Source organism: Mobula hypostoma, chromosome 9 (assembly GCF_963921235.1).
Source record: "Mobula hypostoma chromosome 9, sMobHyp1.1, whole genome shotgun sequence".
NCBI classification, from domain to species: domain Eukaryota; kingdom Metazoa; phylum Chordata; class Chondrichthyes; order Myliobatiformes; family Myliobatidae; genus Mobula; species Mobula hypostoma.
The window spans coordinates 36,282,983-36,308,818 of record NC_086105.1 but is presented as its reverse complement, the minus strand read 5'-3'; the positions used below and the strand labels follow the sequence as shown (position 1 = coordinate 36,308,818).

At 41.7% G+C, this 25,836-nt stretch overlaps 1 protein-coding gene across 4 annotated transcripts in view; it reads left to right on the top strand.

The window, feature by feature from the left end:
• The first annotated feature begins 13,875 nt into the window (after positions 1-13,875).
• LOC134351638 (protein Wnt-7b) overlaps positions 13,876-25,836 on the top strand; it is a 104,484-nt gene continuing 92,523 nt past the window's right edge. For 3 of the 4 annotated variants that reach the window (XR_010019212.1, XR_010019211.1, XM_063058062.1), the window contains exon 1: positions 25,515-25,778. Coding sequence is in view for 2 of the 4 variants with exons in the window: in XM_063058062.1 (XP_062914132.1) it covers positions 25,696-25,778 (83 nt within the window). In the remaining 2 variants the exon portion in view is untranslated. Of the gene's footprint in view, positions 14,472-25,514; positions 25,779-25,836 lie in introns of those variants that run through there. The other variant, XM_063058063.1, reaches the window with a different exon arrangement.

The following is a 25,836-nucleotide window of genomic DNA, read 5'->3' as shown; positions in this document are numbered from 1 at the left end:
CATCTTTGGGGGAAGAAACAGATAGGGAAAAATGGCATTTTCCCTTTGTAATAACATGTAGTTTCTGTCTTATCAAATTATGGTTTTCTAAGTGTCTTTTTCTACACTCGTAATGACAAATTTCAGCAATTTGCTGATAATGGATAACAAAGTAATCTTTTTTCTCTTTTCCTTAAGTAGCCTCAGACTTCGGGATGAGAGGTCCCGAGTTCAAATCCAGCTGGCTCCCCTGCATGCTTTCCATCCGTGCTGAGTTACGAGCTGGTGATCTCTTTGGAAACTCACCCGGCAGAAGGCATTGGCAAACCACTGCTGTAACTTGCCTCGTATGCGGTTCCCCACTATGTCAGAGAGGCGTGGAGGGAAGTCGTCTGCTAACCGGAGAAACTCCGGATGCGACATACCTTTCCTTAAGTAAAATCGATGCATTTACTACGTGATGGGATTGTCAAAAGAATCCTGTATGATCACAATTTCAGCAGCTAGCTCTTAACATACTGTGGAATGCAGGTATCAGTCATAAGGAATGATGCCTATATAGTTTGTTTTTTTTTCAGCTCAAGACACCAATTTCTACCTGAGCTCTTTATTTTTTGGGATAAGTACATTTCTGGCAAGGACACTGTTTGTCCATCCCTAACTGTTCTCAAGTAGGCTTCCAATGTCAGATGGCGCTGGTGAATAGCTACATACTGCAAAACAAAGAATACAACTAAATTTAAACACAAACAACAGGAATTCTGCAGATTTATTGATAACAATTTTCTTGTAAAGTTTATGATAGATGATCACCACAAACAATGGAGAGGTGAACGAGGGCAAGGCTGGGTGGAGGGTCAAAGTGTGAGGGTGGAAGGCAAAGTTGGAGTGAGATTGAAGTATGTTCGAGGCAAAGTTGGAGCAGATAGGAAGGATAGGGGTCTGTACACCTAAACCAAGAGCAAGGTTTAATCACTAAGTGCCAGGTTGATTTGAAAAGGTCAGGTATGAGTCAAAACATGGCGGCGGGGCCCAAGCCCAGAGTGTATCAGCGCAACAAGGACAGGGTCCTAGTGCAAGGAACAGTCTGATGTTTGGACAAGTTAAATGCCAGACCAGATGGATTGAAAAGACAAGAGGTGAGGGTGGGACCAGTTCTAATTGCTGCTCCATGGCATTTACTGGGGCTTTGCACTGAACTGAGGCTGAGGCTGTGGCCTGTTCCAGCTGTTTGGGGCTTTGTGTCTGTGGGCTCTGCAATGTTTGCTCGGCTCTGTGCCTAACTGAGGCTGAGGCTATGGCATATTGTGTGTTTGATGAGATTTTTGGGGGTCTTTTGGGTCTTTTTTGGTCTGTAAGGAGATAAATTCCAAGGTTGTTTCATGTATTCATTCTCTGATAATAAATGTACTTTGAACATTGAGAGCAGATTTCTTAAACTGTAAAAATACGCCCACAGTGTGATGAAGAGTTCCAGGATTTTGACCTATGATGAAGGACTGGCAGAATACAATATTTCCAAGTCTTGTCTTTCTTGAACTGCAAACGGCATTCACAACTCAAACACGAGGAAATCTGCAGATGCCAGAATTTCAAGCAACACACATAAAAATTGCTGGTGAATGCAGCAAGTCAGGCAGCATTCACAACGTAAGTTTTTGAGGTTCTGCTTATTTGAAATTCTGCAGTTAGATCCTGGATCCATAAACTCTCTTTATTAGATGTATCTGTGATCCTGACCACAATTTACATACTGCTAAAGGCAGATGTTAAGCAAGCGCTCAATGTATTGAATGCTGCAAATAGCAAATAAGAAACAGCCTACCTGACACCTCTCAATTCATTGGTTGGGGATTTCAATGGGCATATTTGAAGAAATCTCTGCACAGTTATAATCAACAAATCACCTGCAGCACCAGGGATCTCAACACACTCAAACACTGTTACACTATGATTAGAAATGCCTAATCTTCCATGCCTAGTCTACATTTTGGGAAATCTGATCACTTAGCTGTCTTCGTACCTGCATACAGGCAGAGATTAAAGAGGAAGGCTTCTGAGATTAGGAAAACAAAGAGGTTATCGTAGGAGGCTGAGGAGTGGCTATGGGATTGCTTGGAGTCAGAAGATTAGGCCATATTTAAAAATTCAGAGGATCTGAACAAATACATCATGGTCGTCACAGACTTTATAATAAGTCATAGAGGAGTGGGTCCCCACAAAATCATTCAGCCTTCCCTAACCAGAAACCCTGCTTGAACCATGAGATCCATAATCTGCTAAGGACCAGATCAGTGGCATTTGGGTCTGGTGACCAAGTTAAATACAAGAGGTTCAAAGGTTCATTTTATTGTCAAAGTATGCATGTACAATACAACTCTGATATTCATCTTCTCCAGATAGCCATGAAATACAGAAAAACCAGGGGTGTCATTAAAAGAAAGGACATCAACCCCTCCCTACACACACAAAAAAAAGGAAAAGAAGCAAAACACACAAACCCTAATTCTCCCACCCTCTCCCTCGGACAAAAAAATTACAGATTGCCCACATGGAAAACGGCAGATAGAACATCAAAACCCAAACCCCCAACGCCCTCCTTCGCACAAACATTAACAGATTTCCCACCCTGAAAACAGCAGCTAGACCATAAAAACCCCAATTCCCACAACCTCCTCCCTCACAAAAAAGCGACAATAATGTCTAATCCCCAACCCCCTTCTTCGCAAAAAAGAACAGTAACAATAGCATCAAACCCCTGACCCCCCTCATGCACACAAACAGCTGGCAGATCGCCCACACAGGAGAACACCAACAAGAACATGAGATCCCAAATCCCCAACCCCTCCCTCACACAAAAACTATCACATCTCCCACCCAGAACCTCAACCCCCCAAACTGCCAATCGGCAACAAGAAAGAAAACACAGAAAACAGAAGGAGACCAGTATAATATAAACTACAGTCCAATAACCACATAAATTTCTGAATTTCAAAAACATCCTTCTGTCAGCATTGAGGAAAGCGGCCACTCAAACTCTGTCCTCCTGTGAAAAGTAACAGCTGTGCCGCTGACCTGCGGTCCAGGTATGATCTCCGGAAAGCCATCTCATGTGCAAAGTGGTAGTTCCAGACCAAACCAAGTGATATACTACATGGCTCCACTCCAAATTGCCCTTTATGCTTGCTTTGACCATCACATATGGAGGCATCTTCACAAACTCCCACAGCTCCCGATGACCCTGTGATTTCAGTCTCTGATGCCGGCATGAGAGCATCTTTCAGCAGGGTGAACCCAAGGAAAGCATCTGGCCCAACTAAGGCACCCAGCTGAGTACTGATGATCTGTGTTGATCAACTGGCTGAAGTGTTCACCAATATCTTTAACCTCTTGCTTTGGCAGTCTGCAGTACTAGGCTTCAATTATACCAGAGCCTAAGAAGAATGTGGTAACCTGCCTTAATGACTATCATCCGGTAAAGCTTACATCCACTGTAATGAAGTGATTTGAGAGATTGGTGATGAAACATAACAATTCCTGCCTGAGAAATGACTTGGATTCACTCCAATTTACCTACAGTCATGACAGATGAACAGCAGATCCCATTTCATTGGCTCTTCACTCAATCCTGGAACATCTGGACAGCGAAAATGCATACATCAGGATGCTCTTCATTGACTACAGCTTGGCATTCAAGTCCTAGGCCTCAGTACCTTCTTGTGCAACTGGATCCTTGATTTCTTCAACTGCAGACCCCAGTCAGTTTGAATTAGCCACAACACCTTCTCCACAATTTCCCTCAGCAATTGTGCACAAGGCTATGTCGTTAGCCCCCTGCTCTACTTGCTTTATGCTTATGACTGTGTGGCTAAGCAGTTCCAATGCCATATTTAAGTTTGCCGATGATACCACTGTTGTCGGCCGAATCAGCATACAGGAGGCAGATTGAAAATCTGGCTAAGTGGTGCCACAACTACAATCTCTTACTTAATGTCAGCAAAACCAAGGAGCTGATTATTGACTTCAGGAGGAGGAAACTGGAGGTCCATGAGCCAGTACTCATCGGGGGATCAGAGATGGAGAGAGTCAGCAACTTCAAATTCCTTGGGTGTTATCACTACAGAAGATCTATTCTGGGTCCAGCATGTAAGTGCCATTATGAAGAAAGCATGGCAGTGCCTCTACACTCTTATAAATTTGTGAAGATTTAGCATGTCATCTAAAACTTTGCTAAACTTCTGCAATATGTGGAGGAGAGTATATTGACTGGCTGCATCACAACCAGGTATGGAAATATTAATACCCTTGTAGAGAAAAGCCGACAAAAGGTAGTGGATATGGTCCAGTCATCACAGATAAAACCTTTCCCACCATTTAGCACATCTACATGGAACACTGATGCATGAAACAGTATCCATCCAGGCCATGCTCTCTTCTCATTGCTGTCATCAGGAAGAAGGTACAGGAGCTTCTGTATCTGCACCACCAGGTTCAGGAATAGTTATTACCCCTCAGCTACAAAGCTCTTGAACCAGAGGGGATAAGTACACTCGCTCCATCACAGAACTGTTCCCGTAACCTACGGACTCACTTTCAAGGATTCCTCATCTCATGTTCTCAATATGTATTGCTTCTTTTATTTTTTTGTTATTATTTTTATTATTCTCTTTTTGTATTTGCACATTAGTTGTTTGCCAGTCCTGTTGGGTTCAGTCTTTCATTAATTCTATTGTGTTTCTTGTATTTACTGTGATTGCCCGTAAGAAAATGAATCTCAGGGTTGTACATAGTGACATATATGTACTTTGATAATATATTTACTTTGAACATGTATACAAATTGATCCCAGTATTAAGTAATGGGCTGAACTAGAGGCATCAGCTGTTCAATCATGAGAATATCTACTGTAAACTGTATCCAGAACTTGCTGATTGATGGGAGAGATTTAAATTTGTTTGTCCCACTACTAAACTCCCCATGGAGCCAGTAGTGAGGATTTTCTTCTCAATATCCTCTTATTTCTGCAGCATTAAGACTTGGTGTCGGATCTGAGACTGCATTGATTTTAATACTGCTATTAAGACACTTTCTTCAATTTTAATATTTTAATGGAATTAAGGACATTAAAAACCTTCAGTGATCTCTTTGGCAGAAGATACAGTTCAAGCCCCAACTAAGCCCTCTATCAGTGGCCTTTGGGGATGGAACCCCTTTACTCTCCTGCACAAGTCATCAACTGAACCGTTTTGCTGGACTTGTTGATATGGCTCCAACAAGATTGATCCAATCCAAGTAAATGTGGGTATGCGCAGCCTGCGAGCAGTCATTCCGGGTGGCAGATGCAGTCCAACATTCTCATCTACCTCAGGATGTAATATTTTCAAAGTCCTAGATCCCAAGAACATAAATAATATACAGAGCTCTAGTATTATAGTATAATAGGAAATATGACAGAAGAGTTCAAAATGAAGGAATGAGACAAAGTAATGGAAAGTAATTGAAACAGGATGCATGTTATTGAAAGACTTTGTAAAATAATTTAACCTTCAAACAAGCTAAACTTGGACTGAGTGGTGGTGCAAAATTCACTTCCAGTTTAATGTTTAAGCCAGAGACATTTCAGATTGCAGGATTTTAGAAAACAATTTGAAGAAAAATGAAATGGAGGTGGGGAGAGGAGGGAAATAATGGTGGGTAAATAAAAGCAGACTGTTTCCTTACTAGAAAAGTACATGACACAACAGGTTACCTGGGCTATAACTCCAGTGTATTTCCATTTGTAGGATGTGAACCATATCCCCATCTCCCAATGGGTTAAGTGACACTATTTAGAGTCCTAGAGCTGTACAGTACAGAATCAACTCCTTTGACCCAACTTGTTTGTGCTAGCCAAGTTGCCTAACTGAGCTATTCCCACTTCCCTGAGTTTGACCCATATCCCTCTAAACATTTCCTATCCATGTACAGTACCTGTCCAATTTTGGAATTGTATGCGTTTCTACAATTTCTGTTGGCAGTTCATTCCATATACTCACCACGTGTTGTGTGAAAAACTTTCCCTTTAGGTCCCTTTTAAATATTTACCTTCTTGCTTTAAAGTCTGCATCCTCTAGTTTTGGTCTCCCCTGTCCAAGGGGAAAAATTGTGACAATTCAACTTATCTGTGGTCCTCATGATCTTATAAATGCTACACCACAGTACACACCCTTGGTCCATAATGCTGTGTCAATCTTTTAGTCTACTTTAAGGTCAATCTAACTTTTCCCTTCTATTTTACTATCATCCATATGCCTATTTAAGAATTTCTTAAATACTCTTAATCTATCTGCCTCTACACTACCCCAGCAGGGTTTTCCATGCACTCACTACTCTCTGTGTAAAAGAAACACGAACACACACACACACATATATACATGGAAAGCTTCTAAATATTAAAAAATTATTATAAAGAGCAGTAAACAGTAAAAGACAAAATCAAATCTCTTTTTGTTGTGACCACTCTTTGCCTTTAAAACTCCATTAATCCTCTTAGGTACACTGTCATGCAGTTTTATAAGAAAATTGGCTTGAAGCTTGTTCCAGATGACCTGGAGAACTTGCCACATTTCCTCGGAAGACTTTGGCTGTCTCACTTGCTTCTGTCTCTCCAGGTAATCTCAGACAGCCTTGATGATGTTGAGATCAGGGCTCTCTGGAGGCCATACCATCTGTTGAGGAACTCCTTATTCTGCTTTTCTCTGAAGATATATTTCTTTATGACTTTGGCCATGTATGTGGGGTGATTGTCTTGCTGCAGAATGTAGTTGGGACCGATCAGACGCCTCCCTGATGGTAGGGCAAAGCTGCATGAGAATCTGCTTGTACTTGACAGCTGTGAGGATTCCATTAATTCTGACCAGATCACCAAATCCATTTGCAGAAATGCAGCCCCAAACCTGCAGAGAACCTCCGCCATGCTGCACTGTTGGCTGCAGACACTCATCCACATAGTGCTTTCCAGCTCTTCTATGGATGAACTACCGCCAGTTTGAACCAAAAACTTCAAATTTTGACTCATCGGTTCAGACCACTTGCTGCCAGCGCACAGCACCTGATTCCTTGTGTTTTTGTGCGTAGGTGGGTCTCCCGGCTTTGTTTCCATTTCAGAGGAGTGGCTTTTTTGGCTGTAACCCTTCCATGAAGACTTCTACGGATTGTAGAGGGGTGTTCTTGGTTTCCAGTGGTTTCTGTGAGTTCGGAGCTGAATGCAGTGCTGGACATCTTCCAATTTAGATGAGTCGTCAGATTGATGTATCTCTTATCTGCTGCACTCAGTTTCCATGGCCGACCACTGCATTTCTCGTCCTCAACCTTACCCATTTTTTTGTGCTTCTTCAAAAGAGCTTGGACAGCACATCTTGAAACTCCTGCCTGAGCAAAATTTCTGCTTTCGAGAGAGATTGCCGATGCAGAATGGCCACCTTGTGTCTTGTTGCTATGCTCACTCTTGCAATGGTGTAAGTATTGAGGATTTGAAGGTTAAACTGCAACATCTGCCACACTCTCACCTTTTAGTTTAGTTGTCTGTCATCCAGTTTGATTCCTTCTGCACCCATTTTCTGATACATTTAACCAGTTTAGTTCATTCAACTCATTATGTCATTGATCATTAACACCTGTTTGCTATCTTTGTTTAATCATGCACTGGGCTATATATCTACATAGTAATCAAGCTTTTATTTAAAAAATGGTCTATTACTTAATATGCAGCTTCCTTTAACAAAATACAAAAAAGATTATCTAACTTTTTGAAAATGAATGTTTGGAAATCTAAAATGTATTCTTTTCTACTGACACACTAATGTGGAAAGCAAAAAATGAACATCTAAAACAAAATGTATATAAAAAAGCTAGGATGACTAAGACTTTTGCACATTACTGTATGCCTCTGACATCACCCCTATACTTTCTTCCAATCACCTTAAAATTATGCTCCCTCATATTAGTCATTTCCACCCCGGGAAAAAAACTTAGGCTACCCACTCAGGCTATGCCTCTTATCATCTTGTACACTTCAATCAAGTCACCACCTGGTCTCCTTAGCTCACTCAACCTATCCTCATAAAATGTGCTCTCTAATCCAGGCAGCATCATGTACCTTTTCTAAAGCTTCCACATCATTCCTATAATGAGTTGACCAGAATGTAACAGGGTTTTATACAAATGCAACATTACCTCTTGGCTCTTGAAGTCAATCCCACAACAAATAAAGGACAACTCATCCTATTACTTCTTATCAACCCTATCAAGTTGCATAGCAACTTTGAGGAATCTATGGACCTGGACCCCAATATCCCTCTGCTTCTTCATGCTAAAAATCCTACCATTAACCCTGTATTCTGCCTTACTTACTAACCCTTCCACTTCCTCATCCAAGTCATTTATAGAAATCACGAACAGCAGGGGTCCCAGAATAGATCTGAGGGGTCACCAACCTCCAGGCTAGTTCTACAACCACCCTCTGTCTTCTATTGGCAAGCCAATTCTGAATCCACACAGCCAAGTTTCCCTAGATCCCATGCCTGCTGACTTTCTGAATGACTCTGCCATAGGGAACCTTATCAAGCGCCTTATTAAAATACATATACACCAGATCCACTGCTCTACCTTCATCAATGTGCTTAAAGAATTCAATCAAGCTCAGGAGGCATGATCTCCCCCTCACAAAGCCATGAGGACTACCTCTAATCAGACTTTGCTTCTCCAAATGCTACTAAATAATTTCTCTTAGGGTCTTCTCCAATAATTTGCCCACTACTGAATTAAGACTCACAGTCTATAATTCCCAGGTGTATCACTACTCCCTTTTCAAAACATTTGCTATCCTGCAATCATTTCATACTACTCCTGTGGCCAGTGAAGAAACAAAGATCACTGCCAAAGGCAGAGCAATCTTTTCCCTCATTTCCTGTACTAACCTGTGATATGTCCCGTATGGCCCAGGGTCTTATCTATCCTGTTAAAAGTTTCTTAATGTTGGCATGTTCTAGCATATCAGTTTATTTTATGCTGTCCCCACAAATGTCAAAATCCATCTCACTGGTGAATACAGATGCAAAATATTTATTAAGGACCTCCCCTACCACCTCCACTCCAGGCACACGTTTCCTTTTCTATCCCTGATCACCTTTACTCTCATCATCCTCCTTTTCTTCACATACATGTAGAACACCTTGGGGGTTTCCTTAATCCTACTTGCCAAAGCCTTCTCATGCCTTCAAGCTCTCCTGACCATTTTAAAGCTCCCTCTTGACTCTAGAACCCTGCCTGATCCTTGCTTCCTAAACATCAAATATATTTCTTTCTTTCTCTTGACTAAATGCTCCACATCTCGTCAACTATCCCTTCACCACCGCAGTGAGACATTCCAGAACCCTATGCAAGTGCTCCTTAAATAACCTCCACATTTCTGTTTTGCATTTCCCTGAGTTCATCCATTTATTCTCCCAAGTTCCTGCCTAATAGCATTATAATTCCCCCTCCCCTGTCTGCTCCTATCCCTCTCCAAGCCTAAGGTAAATGTCAGAGAGTTGTCACCATCTTTGAAATGCTCACCCAATAAGGTCACCCCTTGCCCTTTTATACTCGGTTGAGGTGGTGTGTGGAGAGGTAGAAATCCAAGATTATCCAACTTCTCCTTGTAATACAGGCCATCCAGTCCCAGTAGCAAACTTGTACATCTTCTTTGCACCTTCTTGCACATCCTTCTTGGAGCAGGACAATCAAATGTAAGCTGCACTCCAATAAATGTCTTGTATGGCTGTAACATGATGTTCCTGTTCTCAAAGCCCTACTTATGAAGGTAAGCATGGCAAATACCACCTTTATTACCCTGTTTTTCTATGTTGTCATTTGCAAAGAACTATGCACCCACATCTCTAGCTCACTCTGTTCTACAGCATTACTCAAGGCCTTGCTGGGGAACAAAAACTGTGATTATTAAACCTGTGCTAGTCCTGTTCTGATTTGTCTTATTGAAATGAAGCAACTTGCATGTATCTGAATTAAACTCTATCAGCCATAACATTGCACACTGGCCCAGTTGATCCAGGATTGCATTATAATCTTCACTTTCCAATTAAGTACCATAGCTGGTGTCATTTGCACACTCACTTATAATGCCACCTAGTCTCATCCATATCATTAATATAAATGATGGAACAACAATGGACCAAGCTTCAGTCCCTGGAGCACAAGCCTCCAATGTGGAAAAACATCACCACCACTACCCTGTGTTTCCTACCATCAAGCCAGTTTTGTATCTTATTGGCTAGCTTGCCTTGGATCCCATGTGACTTAACCTTATGGAGCAGGTGACAATGTTGTATGTTGTAGTAGAATGAACAATTCTTCTGCATACCCTGGACAACCTTACCCCTTACCAACACCAGCAACATCAAATTCTGCTCTTTCCTCAACATGCAATGTTGAGGAAACTGGAAAATTTTGGAATTGTTTTTGGCATTTTAAAAGTAGGCTTGTTTTGCTACCTCAGAAGCATTAATCTGAAATTTGTGTGCTTTTCAAGAAAAATAAATAGATCTAAATCCTGGAGCTCCCTTCCCAATAGCACCAGGAGAATCTTCACTAGTTCAAGAAAGGTACTCTCCACAACCCTCTGGAGAACAATTATGGGTGGACAATTAATGAAGTGCCCAAATCCCAGAAATTTAAAAATAGTTTGGGTAGAGGTTAGAGCCTTGAATTAAAATGAGTCTATTTATATAGGCATATGTCATTGTGGGCTGCAGACATAGTGAATCATGAACTTACAGAATTCATTGGATAGTCCCATCATGTAGCTAATGAAAAATAACAAAATTATTTGGGGAGTAAGATCGAGTTATAGTGCAGCTACCCTGATATCCATTGCCAGCATTATTATAAAACACCGTTTAATTTTGGCATCCTCAAATGGTCAAGTAACAACACCAGGGCAATACTTGTAGTTACCACCTAAACTCACAATACCTGAACTTCCACCTGAAACATTGAGTCTGTTTCTCTTCCCACAGATGCGGCTTGACCTCCTGAGTATTCCCAGCAATTCACTGTTTTTGTTTTTATTTTCGGTTTCCAGCGCCTGCAGTTTTGATTTTCAGTTATAAAACTGCTTAACTTGTTTAATAAAATGAGCGTAGCGTTTGATATAAATGAAGAACGCGTGTAACAAGAAAACCAGGGTGATAAACGCCGTTTTTGTTTGTATCTAGATGTGCTAATTTACTCTTGAATGCTGAAGAAGAATGAAGTTACTGACAACAATGTTGTGGGCGGGGGGGGGGGGGGGAATAAAAAGTGTCCACCATGAAAAATGATGAAGCAAGGATTTGGAAGTCGCTGTTACCTTTGATAGTTAATGAGATTGAATTGGCGACTGAAACGTTCCTGCTTTTTTCTTTAGTGATTGCGAGGGAACTCACTGGCTTACCAACTTCAGCGACAGTCATGTCAACACAAGTTACTTGCAGTAAATCTCTTTACAGGTTTTAAATCATCTACTTGAAAAGCGTTCGATGGCAGATTGCTAATGGCAGCAAAGTGCGCAGCGCTCCGTTTGCTAGATGGCAGTGTTGACCTACAGTCAAATCTATCCCGAAACTCAAATTTCACCAGTGGAGCTGCGGTAATAATGTTCACTTAGCACAGGAGAGAGTAGCATCCAATAATCAAAACCCAGTCCGCAGTTAAAGAAGATTGCTTTGCATGGGGCAAAATAAACCCCACGTTACCACGTAAGTTTTGATTGGAATTGGGGGGAACGGCCTGATTCTTTCAACCAGTTGGTGAAATATATTTGGACACACGAGGTTACTAAATATTTAATTCAGTTGAAGTATACAGATTAGTAACTTGAGCGAAAACCACGGGACAACAAACCGGTTAGGGTGTGAAAAGGAAAGGTCGTGATTTGAGAAAACTGATTTTGGACGCGTGAACTTGAAGCCAAACTTGAGGACCGAAAGGAAATTGGTTTGGAATATCAACGTCCAGTGGCGTGGAACAACAAACAGCTTGGGTCAGTGGTGGAGGACAGTAGACAAAGGGAAGGATGCAGTGAGGTGACACGCTTGCAATGGGCAGAGAAAGGAAATGTAAACATGAAGGTGAAAAAGCGTGAAAAGGTTCGCACAGCGAAGTGATGGGAGAAGGATCACGTGTAGGGTGAAGCGGCGATGGTGGGGCGGGGAAAAGTGCAGTGGCCCAACACGACCAGAGTAAAACTGGAGAAAAAGTGGAAATTGTGTCAAAGTAAGAGGACAAAAAGAGGTTGCGGCCTATCATTTTCTTTGTGTTTCCAATATGAAATATGCAAGTTCAAACTGATCATCAATTTACGATAACAGCTAAATTGATGTTAGATATTTGGGAAGATCAGATACAAAGAACGTAAAATATTGAATAGGGAACCGATGTGTAGAAAGCAGGTAGACTAAAATCACTTACTACTTGCACACTAAACACACAATAAAGCCACACACAGTAAAATATGTCACAGTCCCTGATCTACTTCCACTTGCAAAGTTCAATCTACTATAATAAATTGTTGTATAAATCTTCCTGAGATGACCGGCGCGGTTTACTCCCAGGTAGAAATTATATGTTGCTCATGTTTTGAAGCAATTTGTATGTCAACGCTCGAGATTAACTGCAGTTGATGTGTGTAACTGCGAACTCCAAGGGTTGGAGACCCTATTCAGATTGACGTGTTTCATTAGATTAATGAGGTGATGTACAGTAGCCGGCTGCATAATAGCTGACGCTGTCTTGCTAAAGCCACTCGTGAATTGCGCCTTCTGGGAGCCGTGCACATGGACCCTTCATCACCACAGTTAGCAGGCACAAAGGCGATAAGAGCGGCCTCGTCATAAGCACGGAGAAAGCCTGGCTCTCAGAAACAATCATTTCATGTTGCCAGCATTCCGTCACTTCGGTGTAACTAGCGCAGACTTTGCCATATTCTTAAAAGGACATTGATCGCAATGTGATTATTTTGCTTCAAAGTAGTTGGCCTTTCCGTTCCTTCTCCGGGATGAAGACTTGTTGTTGGGTGGGTGAGTGGGAAGGGGAAAATTCAAGTGCAGTTAAAGTCAAAACAATGAATGATTCAATTGGGATTGTGTCTATTTTGTATTTAATTACTATATCAAAATTCTCGCTCACCCTGAATAAATCAAATGTCAATAAAATATAGAGTTAAAGAACTGCAAAGATGCAAGTGTTGGCATTTCTCCCGGATGGAAATTTATTGCAGGATTTCCTGACCACCTTCTGTGTTTAGAACTGCGGGAGAAAGCGTGCTGAGAATACTCTATCTTGCTGAAACAAGAGTTTTTTTAAAAGTTGAACAACGCCAGCAACAATGTAAGAATGCGCTTCTCGCGTATTCGCGCGCACAGCAATTATTGTTCATCTTTGGGTATTATTGTACTTTCAGATTCTCTCATTCAAAGTGAAATAATTGCAAAACATCCCAGTTCAGAATACACATGTGTCTCCCTACATTTTCCACAATGGTATACGTGCTGCTCTGAAATATCCGTGTCAGGATTGTTTTCGATAAAGGAACACGAAAGAAAAGGCTTTATGTGCAACTTGAAATCGTGGACGTGTTCATAAACACATTTGATAAAGTGGAGTCACAGAGAAGGGAGTGTTAATGAGAAGCCCTTTTCAATAGCATCGTGTTTATTGCGCGCAACCTGTCGCATTCTATCTTTTTAGTTGGCAGCGAAGAGCTTTTTGAACAAAAGTAACACGTGTTTTCGTGAGCTATGGGCAGCAGCTTGCTCAGACATCGTTTTGCTATCTTGATTTATTGGAGGCGTATCTCTCTGTCTGCATCTCCCTCTTTTCCCTCTTCTGTGACGATCGTGTCGCTCTGCAGCAAACCATATCAGCAGGTAAATGGATGTCATCAGACCGAGGTCGAGGTGAACGAATTACGGGCTATTTTAAACCAACTTCAACGGGCGATTGTCTACGACAGCCCAACTGTTCAAGAAAGATATTAAGTAGGCGAACGGTGGAGAATTCGGGACAAGTTAACAACACATGCAATGCGATGCCCGCGCAGACTGGAATAACACTCCGGTGTCCTTCCTTGGTCGAATGTGGAGTCGGTCCCTTTCCCCATCTTTCCTAAAGCTGAATATAAATGGGGAAAGGATCCACATGGAATTGGAAGATTATGAGTGTCCCATCATCGATACTGCGCAAGGGAGCATATTCTGCAGTGATCTGAGTCTCGACCGACCGATGAAACAGGGTTGTTAATTCGTTATGAGCCTGCCTGTGGGTTTTGTAAATCTGCTTGTCTGTGTTTAAAATTCGATAAAATCGCTGAATTTGAGTTCTTCGGCGAATCCCTGATTCTAGAACATGCACAGGAACTTTCGAAGGTGGATTCTGTTTGTCTTCCTCTGCCTGGGTCTCATCTACGTCAGGTTAGGGTAAGTGGAAAAACTAACATTCCGTGTTGGAAGGAGGAAACCAACATATGCTGGGGGAGGGGGTGTTGTGGAGAGGTGAAATATATTGTATTTGTACTAACCATCATGTTATAGGTGCATGGTTCATTGGCCATGAATGACAAAAGGAATCTGTTCTAGCTGTTTATATTATTGTGTTGCTGGATCTTTTATTTTGTGGGGTGTATGGGGGGCGCAAGGTTGTTCCTATATAAACCTCTCTCTCTCTCTCTCTCTATATATATATATAATTTCGGTCACAACATTAATTTATATTGCATCTCACCTTAACACATCAAAATATCAGTTGATATGAAATCTTTAGCTGTCAGATTCAAAGCATAGCGAGCTTGCAGGACTGGGCAGAACCACCGATGCTATCCATCATACGTACGTGTTGAAATTACCTGACAACTGGTTTGCCTGCCCTTCTCTGATGCAACACATTGAAGGAAAGTCGCGTTTAGCGCGGGCAGACCGCCGGAGAAGAAGAATCGAAATAGAGGTCGAAGTTGTAGAATTTGTAGGCAGACAACACCTTCTATCCGAAATTAGGGGTCTTCAGATTATCAATTTAATGCGCAGTTTTCCCCCACAATAGACGGGTTGCGTTTTTATGAATATTTGGCAACTTCTTTGCCTCTATGCCCTTATTAGTTGCAAGGCTAAGTTGTATTTCCACATTCCTCAGCACTAACCCAACAGTCCCGGTTTGTTAGAATGCGCTGCTACCTGTTATCCTCTCTGAACTCAAATACTTTTGGCTGCTGCATAGTTGTGGGATTTTGTATGAAGAATGCACAACTTTTTTTGAGAGTCGGCTAAATCTCATCCCTTTTCTTCAAAAAAAAGCCAGTCGATGCGTCTGATAATTGCATGGATGCGTTCCGAGTTTAAGGATTGAATGAAAAGGGGAGATTGGTTAGTAACATAGATCAAAACGAGACAAACGAAAATACTGTGCCAGGAAGAAACCACCTAAGGCATCGAGTTAAACAGTCCTGATTAAAGCTCAAGACCGAACCGTGCCAATTTTCAGTTGAAATCCCAGATAAATATCCTCAAAGAATGATTGACATTTAGACGAATTGTTATTTTTTAAATAAAGGCTTGCGCCAAATTATATAGGATCATGTTCACTCTGATCCACAGTAAGTTACTTCCCTCCCATGAGCTGGAAAAATACAACAAACTACTTGTTAGGAAAACCAGTCCTTGCTATGAGTAGCCTTTTAGCGCAAAGGAGACTGCGTCTTCGTTCTGTCCATTCCTCGCGATCCAACTCGATGGGAAATTGGTCACTAAGAGATTCTTAAGGAAGGCTAGCGATCGATAGGCGGGACATCGACTTATCGGAATGGATGACACAATTTAGGCGACATTTACATGCGCATGCTGCTCTTCCGAGTTTTGTTTTTAGACGGGAGACTGGTACGATTACTCCGAAGTTTTTCAGGATGGGTTGGCATTTGTTTATTGTGTGGTTGTGCATCAGAGCCGAACTATATTATTGGTGGATATTTGAAAGATATCTTGATAGGAGGTTTCAGTTGGGGATTTAATTCAAAATCATTCGGCGCTCTGAAATTGTGAGCTCGTTAAACCGTGAAGTTGGAGCTTTTCCCGACTGCTCCATATACTTTTACCAGGATTAAGCTTGAGCGGAAAAGTGACCTTTAAAAGAGGACGATCTTCCCGTTTTGCAAACGTTATCTAATTGGATGTATGCAGAATTAGCTGCCTAATATATCTTTATAAACGTATCATTTCTTATAAACGATTGAGAGTCATCAAGCGGCCGGATTATCCGTCACCAGACTTGGACTTTCTAGTTACACCTAATTGGAAATTAATACTGTATCTGAGCAGCGCATTAAGTACATCCGTATCAGTATATGACTTTCACTGAGCCATTAGGCTTTCCTTACAGCTCATTAATTGGAACTTCACTCTTACACGAGCAAACTGTATCTGCATTAAAATGGCAGTTCGTTTTTGCCCCCCTCCCACTACCTGATACTTAAATACTTCAATTTCGTTCCTGTCCTTGGAATGATCCAAGGAGTAGATATTGTATAGTATGTGCTAACTTAAGAAGTATAATTAAATTACACTTTTTCCCTAATAGAAGAAAAAGTTTGATGCACCTATCAAATCGATAATTCCTACATGAACGTGAAGAAATAGCGTCCAAGTTTCAAAAGCAATAGTTTATAATATTGATATATAAAAATAGCTTAGAAAGTTTGAGGGATTTACACGAAATTGAAAACACAGAACGGTGTCTGGAAATCTGCTTTGAGCATTTCTGTTTCCTTTCGAATTTCCCACGTCGTAGCAGTTCTTTAATTAAACAAAACATCAAAACGTATTTATTTACGACCGATTGTCACACAGAAGCCTTTGTGTCACCATCAGAAGCATTTAACACAGATAATGTGATATTTGCCAGAAAGTCTCCAGCATCCTGCCGGTTTTAGCAGGCGGTTTATAACCAACATACACTTTGTAAAAAGATTTCAGTTTAATTTAAACGTTCGTTGAGCTACGTTTCCACTTGAACTAGTCCTTCTAAAACAGCCAGGTTAGTTTGATTATGCCTTGTCATTGCTCTTTAAATAAAAAAGCATTACTTAAAATTTACTAATTTAAAGTAACGTGGCTCAAAAGCATTGATTCTGCAGTTGACGTGAGATTAGCTGAATGATGCAGATTAAAACAGTAGTTGGATTGACAAAATATTACGACTACCAGGTGTGCTTCCAATCGTTGTAGATAAAGCGTGCTGTCTCTCATCAGTCAGCGATGCTCTTTGGACACTGCCTGTCCTAATCAAAATGTCGTTCTTTTACAAACTGCAAGATAATTTCAGTTTTAAAAATTATGAAGTGTGAAATCCTAAACGACTTGCTAATAGTACAGCAATCAAAATACGATGATACGATTCCACAGCGTACTTCTGGCCCAAATCCTGCGAAATCCGTTAGATTCAGGCGTATATCCCAACTCGGAGCAAGCAAGCCCAGAAATTGCACTTTACAATTCTAGGGCTTTCTAATAACAAGAATAAACTGTGAATCGCGCGCTGATTATATATTCCTTTAATGGTCGGTTGAGGGAGTAGTTCCATCTGAAATTCGTTCTCATGGGTGCGCTAAAAATAGCCGACAAATGTATTTTTGCATCTGGTATTGTTCAGGTACTTAATTGCGAATATGGCTTTCGGTAGCCTCGGAACCCAAATCAGTGTTATGGGCTGACTGCAAAGTTTAAAAACTCCTACCTGAAATAAATACCAGTTGTAAATTACTGACTGATTTCGTTATTTCATACTCGTAAAGAACTACCAAATTCACAGCCAAATTTCTATTCTTTTTGCGCTCTGCTCCATAGTAAAATTTGCATTTACGCAAGCACCCCCCCCAATTTCTCTTCGTAAAATATTTAGAGGGTTCTGTCAAACGTTTGCTGAAAGATCAGAGATTCAGTAAATCACGATTAATTGGTTTATAATTCAGTTGTACTTTTCATCATTTGCAATTTGAACGGCGTGTTGTGCCAACAATGATTTCAGATCAACAAACAGTTTATAGAAATGGTTCTGAACCCCGATAACAACTTTCTGAAGTGGAATCCCTCACCTTTAGTTCATAGATACCGGCAAGAACCATTGGCCTTTTCGCCGCAATGAATCTTCTGAATGAAAGACTCGAGTTTAATGTATAATATTTGGTAACCAACCACCTGGGATTCAACAATGCCAATATGCACCACAATTGAACAATTTGCAAACACATTCATAAATGTACAGAGCTTGTTGTTTCATTAGTAAGAAATAAGAATTGCTTTAACAGCTTCACAATAAGTATGAATCATTAGAACAGGATTTATGTGTCCAATATATGGTTAAGAGCATCATATAAAGTCATGAAGTGGGGTGCCTGTGTGAGATGGGTACTACTCTTCTTGAGAATTGTGATTATTAATCCTGTTCACCAGCAATGAGATCTTCTGCAGAATGGTGCCAGTAATCTGGTTGGATAAAAGACCAACTGGGTTCATGCTCTTCCCTTCTTTCAAGACATTGCACATTCTGAGCTGACAGTTGCCCAAAGGAAGAGTTGGAAGAGTGAGAAGGTAGAGATCCAGCATGCTAGGATGTTTGTGACTGTTTGGTTAATGAAGTCAGATACATCCTTCCAAGAGAGGAGGTTGGGTAAACCTGTAGCACACATGAAGATACTGAGATGGTATATCAGGCTTAAAGCAGCTCTTAGCACAGCCACATGTACAAAGGTTGGCGATGGAGTCATTACTCTTCATTTAGTTGGAGATTCATGCATGATGCCCCGTGCATCTTCAGCCCAAATGGAAGGTGATTCCTTTAATTTATGGCAATAGTATTGTGGTGAATCAGCCAGACTTGTGATCTAGAGAAACTCTGCAAATATGTTGCACCTTATCAAGTTCTCGAGAGTTATGGTGAGGGAAAGCTCCAATCACTTAACTTACTACTAATTTTTGGTTCAGCCTTTGGAACACTGAACTACACTCAGTGGCCACTTTTTTTTTAGGTACAACTGTACGCCTTGTTAAGGCAAATATCTAATCAGCCAATCATGTGGCAGCAACTCAATGCATAAAAACATGCAGTCATAGTCAAGACGTTTAGTTGTTGTTCAGACCAAACATCAAAGTAAGGAATAAATGTGATCTAAGTCATTTTGAGTGTGGAAAGATTGTTAGTGCCAGATGGGGTGGTTTGAGTATCACAGAAACTGCTGATGGCCTGGAATTTTCATGCACAACAGTCTCAACAACGGTGTGAAAAACAAAATAGAACTCTAGTGAGTGCAGTTGTCCTGCCGAAAACACCTCATTAATGAAAGAGATCAGAGGAGAGTGGCCAGACTGGTTCAAGCTGACAGGAAGGTGACAATAACTTAAATAACCATACTTTACAATGATGGTGTACAGAAGAGCATCTCCTGAATGCACAAACATCTTGAACCTTGAAGTGGATGGGCTACAGCAGCAGAAGACCATGAACAATCTCTCAGTGGCCACTTTATTAGGTACAGGAAATACCTAATGAAGTGGCCCCTGAGTTTCTATACCCAGCACCTTTAGGCCATAAGACAATAGTGATGGTTACAAATCATTGGCTGATCTGGCTGTCCAGGAGCATGACTTCACTCTTGCATTGGTCTACACTAGTTCCCAGCATTAGATTGAAATGGTCAGCAAAGCTTCTGAGCTTGTGGACTGAGTACTGGTCAGTGACTGGTATAATATTTAAATTACCACACAGGCAGCTCAGAGGCCTGAACTCACTAATTTAAAATTAAAAAATAACTTGATTCAATAAAAGTGGCCACAATTATCTGGTTGTTGTAAAAGGCTATTGGTTCACTAATATGTTTTCAGGATGGGAAATTTGAATCTGCTGCCCTTACCTAGTTAAATCTCTGTGTGAGTCCAGCCATGTAGTGATTTGTTTCACTTTTAATTGCTCCCTGAAATACTCTCCAGCAAGATGTCTATCTGTGATCTAATGGCCACATTCCCAGAAGGTGCTCACTGCCACCTTCTTGAGCTATTGGAGTTGAGGATGAATTCTGAATTTCCCAGTAATGGCAAAAACCTAAAAAATGAACAGAGAACATAATGACGGCAGCCTGGAATAGAGTGATGTTAACCTGACTACCACTGTTTGCTGGGATATCCATCCATTATGCCACTTTGGACTTGGCAAAGGACTCAAAGATGAGACAGGGTGAGGGAGTTCTTCGTGTATTTGTATGGGAATATTCTCTCAAATGCCCTCTTGTGGTCCAGAGGCATGACGGAAGCATAGAATTTCCTGGCAGCCTCCTCTGTATTCAAATCTGTGAATAGCCAAAAGGATTTCCGAAATCCCACTGTAAGGTGCTGTTCATCACAGGCTAGCGTGGATGTTCTGCCCCAGGGCAGAGCTGAACCTGTTGGTTACACGTATGGACACAATCTTGTAGTCAACATTTAGCAAAGAAATTGATCACTAACTTTGGACTTTGTTCCTCCTGGACCAAAATGTAGCTTGGATAGAGTTGAGTTACATCCTAGTATGATTCTTCTGATGTACACAAAATGCCTATGCCACTGCAGATGTTTTTGAGGAATCGGCAGGAAGTGGCTATCCTTGCCAGATCATCAACAGTTCCTTAGCACCCATTGACTTGGTGCTGTAAGAATAGTGCCCATGGAGGCATGGAGATGACCACTAACTATTATTGGAAGGCCATCAACTCAGTGAAAAAGCACATGACTTTGTTTTAGGCAGGTTGAGTCCTAAAATCACACAGCACAGAAACAGGTCCTTTGGCCTTCTAGCTCCATGTAGATCATCAAGTACCTGTGTGTGCTAATCCCACTTACCAGCACTTGGTCAGTAGCATTCTATGCCTTGGCTATTCAAGTGTTGGTATTGTGACAACCTCTGCTTCCACTACCCTCTCAGTGCATTCCAAACTCCAATTAACCTTGTGTTGTAAAAAATCCAATTTATTCAAGATTGTTTATGTAATTTCCAGTACACAAGTGTAAAGGAGAATGAAATCATTGTTACTCTGGATCCGATGCAACATATTAAAAACACACTAAGCCAAAGAATACAATAGTAAAAAGCACAGAGGAACATCTGGAGAAATTTCTGAAACGCCCGTTCGCTGCTGTCATTACTGTGTGGTCGGGAATCTTTCGGAGGGTAGGCCTCAAAATCCCCGGCCTTGCCTACTTTTGGCAACCGAGAAGGAGGTCGAATCGTTCGGACAGAGATGGCGCTCAGTACTCGGTGTCGGAGAGCTGATCAGAGCTCAAAGTTTTTGGATGACTCAGAGTCGGATTGTGGTCGGCATGGCAGGGAGAGTTTTTCTTCCTTCTCCCGTCTGCGTGAGATGTGGGACATTTGAGAAACTTTGAACTTTACTGTGCTCATGGACTTCATCAAGTTATGATAATTGTTGCACTGTTGTAACTATATGTTATAATTATGTGGTTTCGTCAGTTTTTTCAGTCTTGGTCTGTCCAGTGTTTTGTGATATCACACCGGAGGAAACAATGTATCATTTCTTAATGCATGCATTACTAAATGACAATAAAAGAGGACTACATGTCTTCATAATGTAAAATATAAATACATAAGATGGCTTATGTACATAAAGTGATGCTAGGTACATGAGTGTCTGTACATAAGGTGACTGACAGGAAATCTTAAGGCAGTAGTGGTGGGGTGTGTGGAGGGTTGGGTCAGTGGCTGGAGATGTTGATCACCCTTGCTGTTTGGGGAAAGTAACTGTTTTTGGGTCTGGTGGTCCTGGCATGGATGTTACATACCCTCCTCTCTGATGGGAGTGGGAGAAGCAGTCCATGAGCATGGTGGGTGGGATCTTTCATAATATTGCTGGCCTTTTTCTAGCACCTTTCTGTATACATGTTCTTGATGGCAGGTTGGCTAGTGCTGGTGATGTGTTGGGTGGGTTTGACTACCTTTGTAAAGCCTTTTTGTCTGCCACAGTACAGTTCCTGTACCATGCAGTGATGCAGCATATTAGGATGATCTCTACGATACATCTGTACAATATCATGAGTATAGATGTGCATAGTTCAGACCTTTTCATCCTCCTCAGAAAGTAGAGGAATTGGAGAGCTCTCTTGATTGTGGAGGATGTGTTCTGGGACCATCAGAGGTTGCATGTAATGCACACTCCCAGGAGTTTGAAACTGCTCACAGCTTCCACTGCTATGCCGTTGATATAAAGAGGGATTTGAGTGTGTAGTACTCCTGAAGTCTCCTTTGCCTTGTTGACATTGAGGAAGAGGTCATTTGCATGGCATGTGGCTTCAAGCTCTTCCACCTCCTCTCTAGGGAATCTCATCATCATGTCTCAACGGCACACTTGACAATGTCCTTACTCAGGTATTTGGCCTTGCATCTACATGGGCTCAGCACACAGCCCTGGGGGGTACCTGTGTTGACGATGACCGGGAGGGAAGAATGGTTCTGCAACCTGAATACTGGTCTGTTGGTTAGGAATTCCAACACCCAGTTGCACAGTGCTGTGTTTAGACAGAGAAGTTGAAGTTTGTTCACCAAGGTCTGTGTTAAATGTCGAATGTTAATCCAGAAACAGCATTCTGACATACGTACATTCCCCTCTATATCTCCTACTCCTTATCTATAAACCCACTGTTCCAGACAGACTTGCTTCATCATCTCTTCACTAGGGGTTGCCGACTGGAACACAAAGTGCAGGAGTACATGCTGTGGCGTGCGCATCCCAGCAAAGTGTAACTCATGAAGGACCTGTGGCGGAAGGTTATTGCATAACACAACTTGCACCAAGCCTTTTTCATGCATTGTTGTAAAGAACACTGCACGTGGCGTTTCTTAATAAACGCGGCTGACGATAGTTTGCCTGTAATATTCGAAAGCACTGATCGTAAAAATATAAACATTGCTTGTGTCTGTGCGAAGAGATTATACATATATTTTCTGTTAAAATATTGTCTTTAAAGTACTTCTATTTAAAACAAATATACAGCCGCTTACCGGCGCTCTACGCTCAAGGTGGAACAGACCTGGAGAGGAATGTAAACACATTCTGGTTAATACCGCCCCAAATGCTGATTAAAAAGCAAAGCGTCTCAATAGCCAGAAGCCCGATAAGAGAATAAAGGATGCATGTTCATGCGGGGGGGGGGGGGGGAGAGCGGTGGTTGGGATTTATAAAGCTGCTACCTTCATGCTATACTGTATATGTTATGAGACCACCACGTTTCGTGATCTCACGTTAGTTACAGTTTTGTTTGTCTCTGATGGGCCCGTTCACGCCGCGTCCTTTGCAAACGTGGTCTGTGCAGTGGCTCGCTGCAAGCAGCACGTGGGAGCTCAAGAACAAGTTATAACACTGGTGCGAAGATTATGTTCGGGAAATCTAATCACAATTCGCAGGTGCACTGTTACCACTGGCAACTTCACTGTCCATTAATTACAGTTTCAATTCAAAAATACCACGTGTTAGAAGACAATTTGATCTATTTCAGCCCGTTAGGTCCCCTGTCAGGAATTATCCACTTAACTCGTACAGGTCCTCAGCTTCAGGCACCATTAGGGGAGTTAGACGTCAGAGCCAATCTGAGAGCAGGTGAAGGGCTTAAAGTTTTATTTTGCTGCCTACAGAGCGCTCTGCACATGTGCGATTGAGCACGTGTGTAGATGTCTTTCTCCACCCCCTTCTATGTTAGATCATAGTGATGTTTAAAGTATGTGCAGTGACATGATACCTAGAAAACTAGGCTGCCCGGTTAAATCCAGTTTGTGTGTAGTTCGCCACCCCGGAAGGTCTAATAGCGATATTGCTTGCAAGGGAGTATTGCCACTTCAGCATGGCTGCTGGGCGGACACCACAAGGCAATATTTCATTTTCTCACGAATGTAAAGTCTACCTTGCCCATGAAACAGATCTGGGACAACTGCTGGTGTGGAATGACCTCTTAATACATGAGTTTACAACATCCTCGGAAATTTAAGTTCGAAATTAATTTTTTCGGAAAATTAAACTTTTTAATTAGGCTCAGAGTAGAGCTATGTCAGTGGTTCACAACTCTCTGGCATTCTGTGCAACTTGTCCGACGTGGGCTATGAGTCCAAAGACATGAAATATGTTTCAGGCCGGGTATTCCAATGTTTGGTTTGTATGGGCCGTGGGACATTTCGGGGAACAGGCAGTAAAATTGAAGCCAAAATCAGATTAGCCGGGTGCCCATGAAATGGCGTAGCTGACGCTCGGGGCTCCATAGCCTGTTTCTGCCACTACTTCTCATGCTCTTGTGTCCACCGTTCATATGACTCATCCTTTCCTCATCAAGCAAATATCTGCTTTCAAATTAGGAGATTAAAAGTATTCTAAAAATCCATGCCGTTTATAATTTCCCTTCTCCATCCCAAATCGGTCGTTCTTCATCAAGAGAGTGCGTTTGATGTTTCTTTCGAACAGGGAATTCTGTTTCCGAACTAAACATCTCCTCAACCACCACCACCACCACCACCACCCATGCGTTCTCGACACCCTATTTCTTGGGAACCAGCACGAAGAACGCCTTTCTGAATAATCTGCGATGCGGTGCTTGACCAAGAACTTCACGTGTATAATTCCATGGTGCTCTCTGCCTATAGAACATCACGGACATCTTTCCACTCTTTTACCTACAACCTGCAACAGGCAAAATGGTTCAAACAAATTCTTTTCAGATCAAAGGTCCAGAAGGTAATTATATTTCAAAGACTCTCCCTCCGGTCAGAATTTACGACTGACGTCCAAGGAGGGTCTTCATTACTAATCCACTCGACATTTTAAAATGCTATGATATTGTGTCGGACCATTGGCTTCCTCCAACTCTGTTTAATACCTGTGATCTGTCACCTACACCCCAATGATTGGCAGTAAATCCGTGTCAATTCATGACTATTGCATTGGTAAGGTCCTGCATTATTTCTCACTCTCTCACATTGTGTGTCACAACATGTAAGATCCTAAACAACAAAGAACATCGTCAGCCTTAAGGCAAAGTGTTACTTCTGAGACATATTTAAAATGATGCATCTATTCAGACAATAATAATCTTTTTTTTCACTTAGAGTAACAGACAATGCTACAGATATTCTGCTTCTCAGAACCCGGGGTAAATCCCCCCTCCCCCCACCCGACACCTTAAGTGTGATCAATTCGATTTTTGTTGCACTGAGTTGTAGAGCCTAGTTGCCACTTTTTCCCTTTAGAAAGTGAGTAAGATGATTGTAGGATTTATCTGGCTGTCTATAAGCAGATCAGGGCGATTTTCATTGTCATTTTTGCCCCATTGTGATTTGAAAGGGAGTGGGCGGATTACAGCGGCTGGGATTAGCCTGTCTGCCCAATTGCAACAGGCGGTCTCCAGAGAGCTGATGAACTCTCACAAAACACTCAACCATTTGAACAGCAACTCCCAACAACTGCAAACCACTGCTCCGTCATGAAAGAGAGGCAAAAACGCCAATCTAGCGGCAAGACACTGGACAAGACTGATTGCCGGGGAATTTCACAAAGAAGAAGCTCACATATAGAATCTAGCATTTTCATTATAATAAAATCAACAGCACGAGCAGGAACTGAAGCAGAGAGCGACCATGATCATCTTTTTATCCCGCAGTGTGCTCCTGTCAGTTTATTACCCGCAGATGTTTCTTATCCTCACCAGCGGAAGTTACCTGTAAGTCAGAACAAACATTTAAAATAAATCCTCGAAAATCTTAAAGTCAGTTTACGCG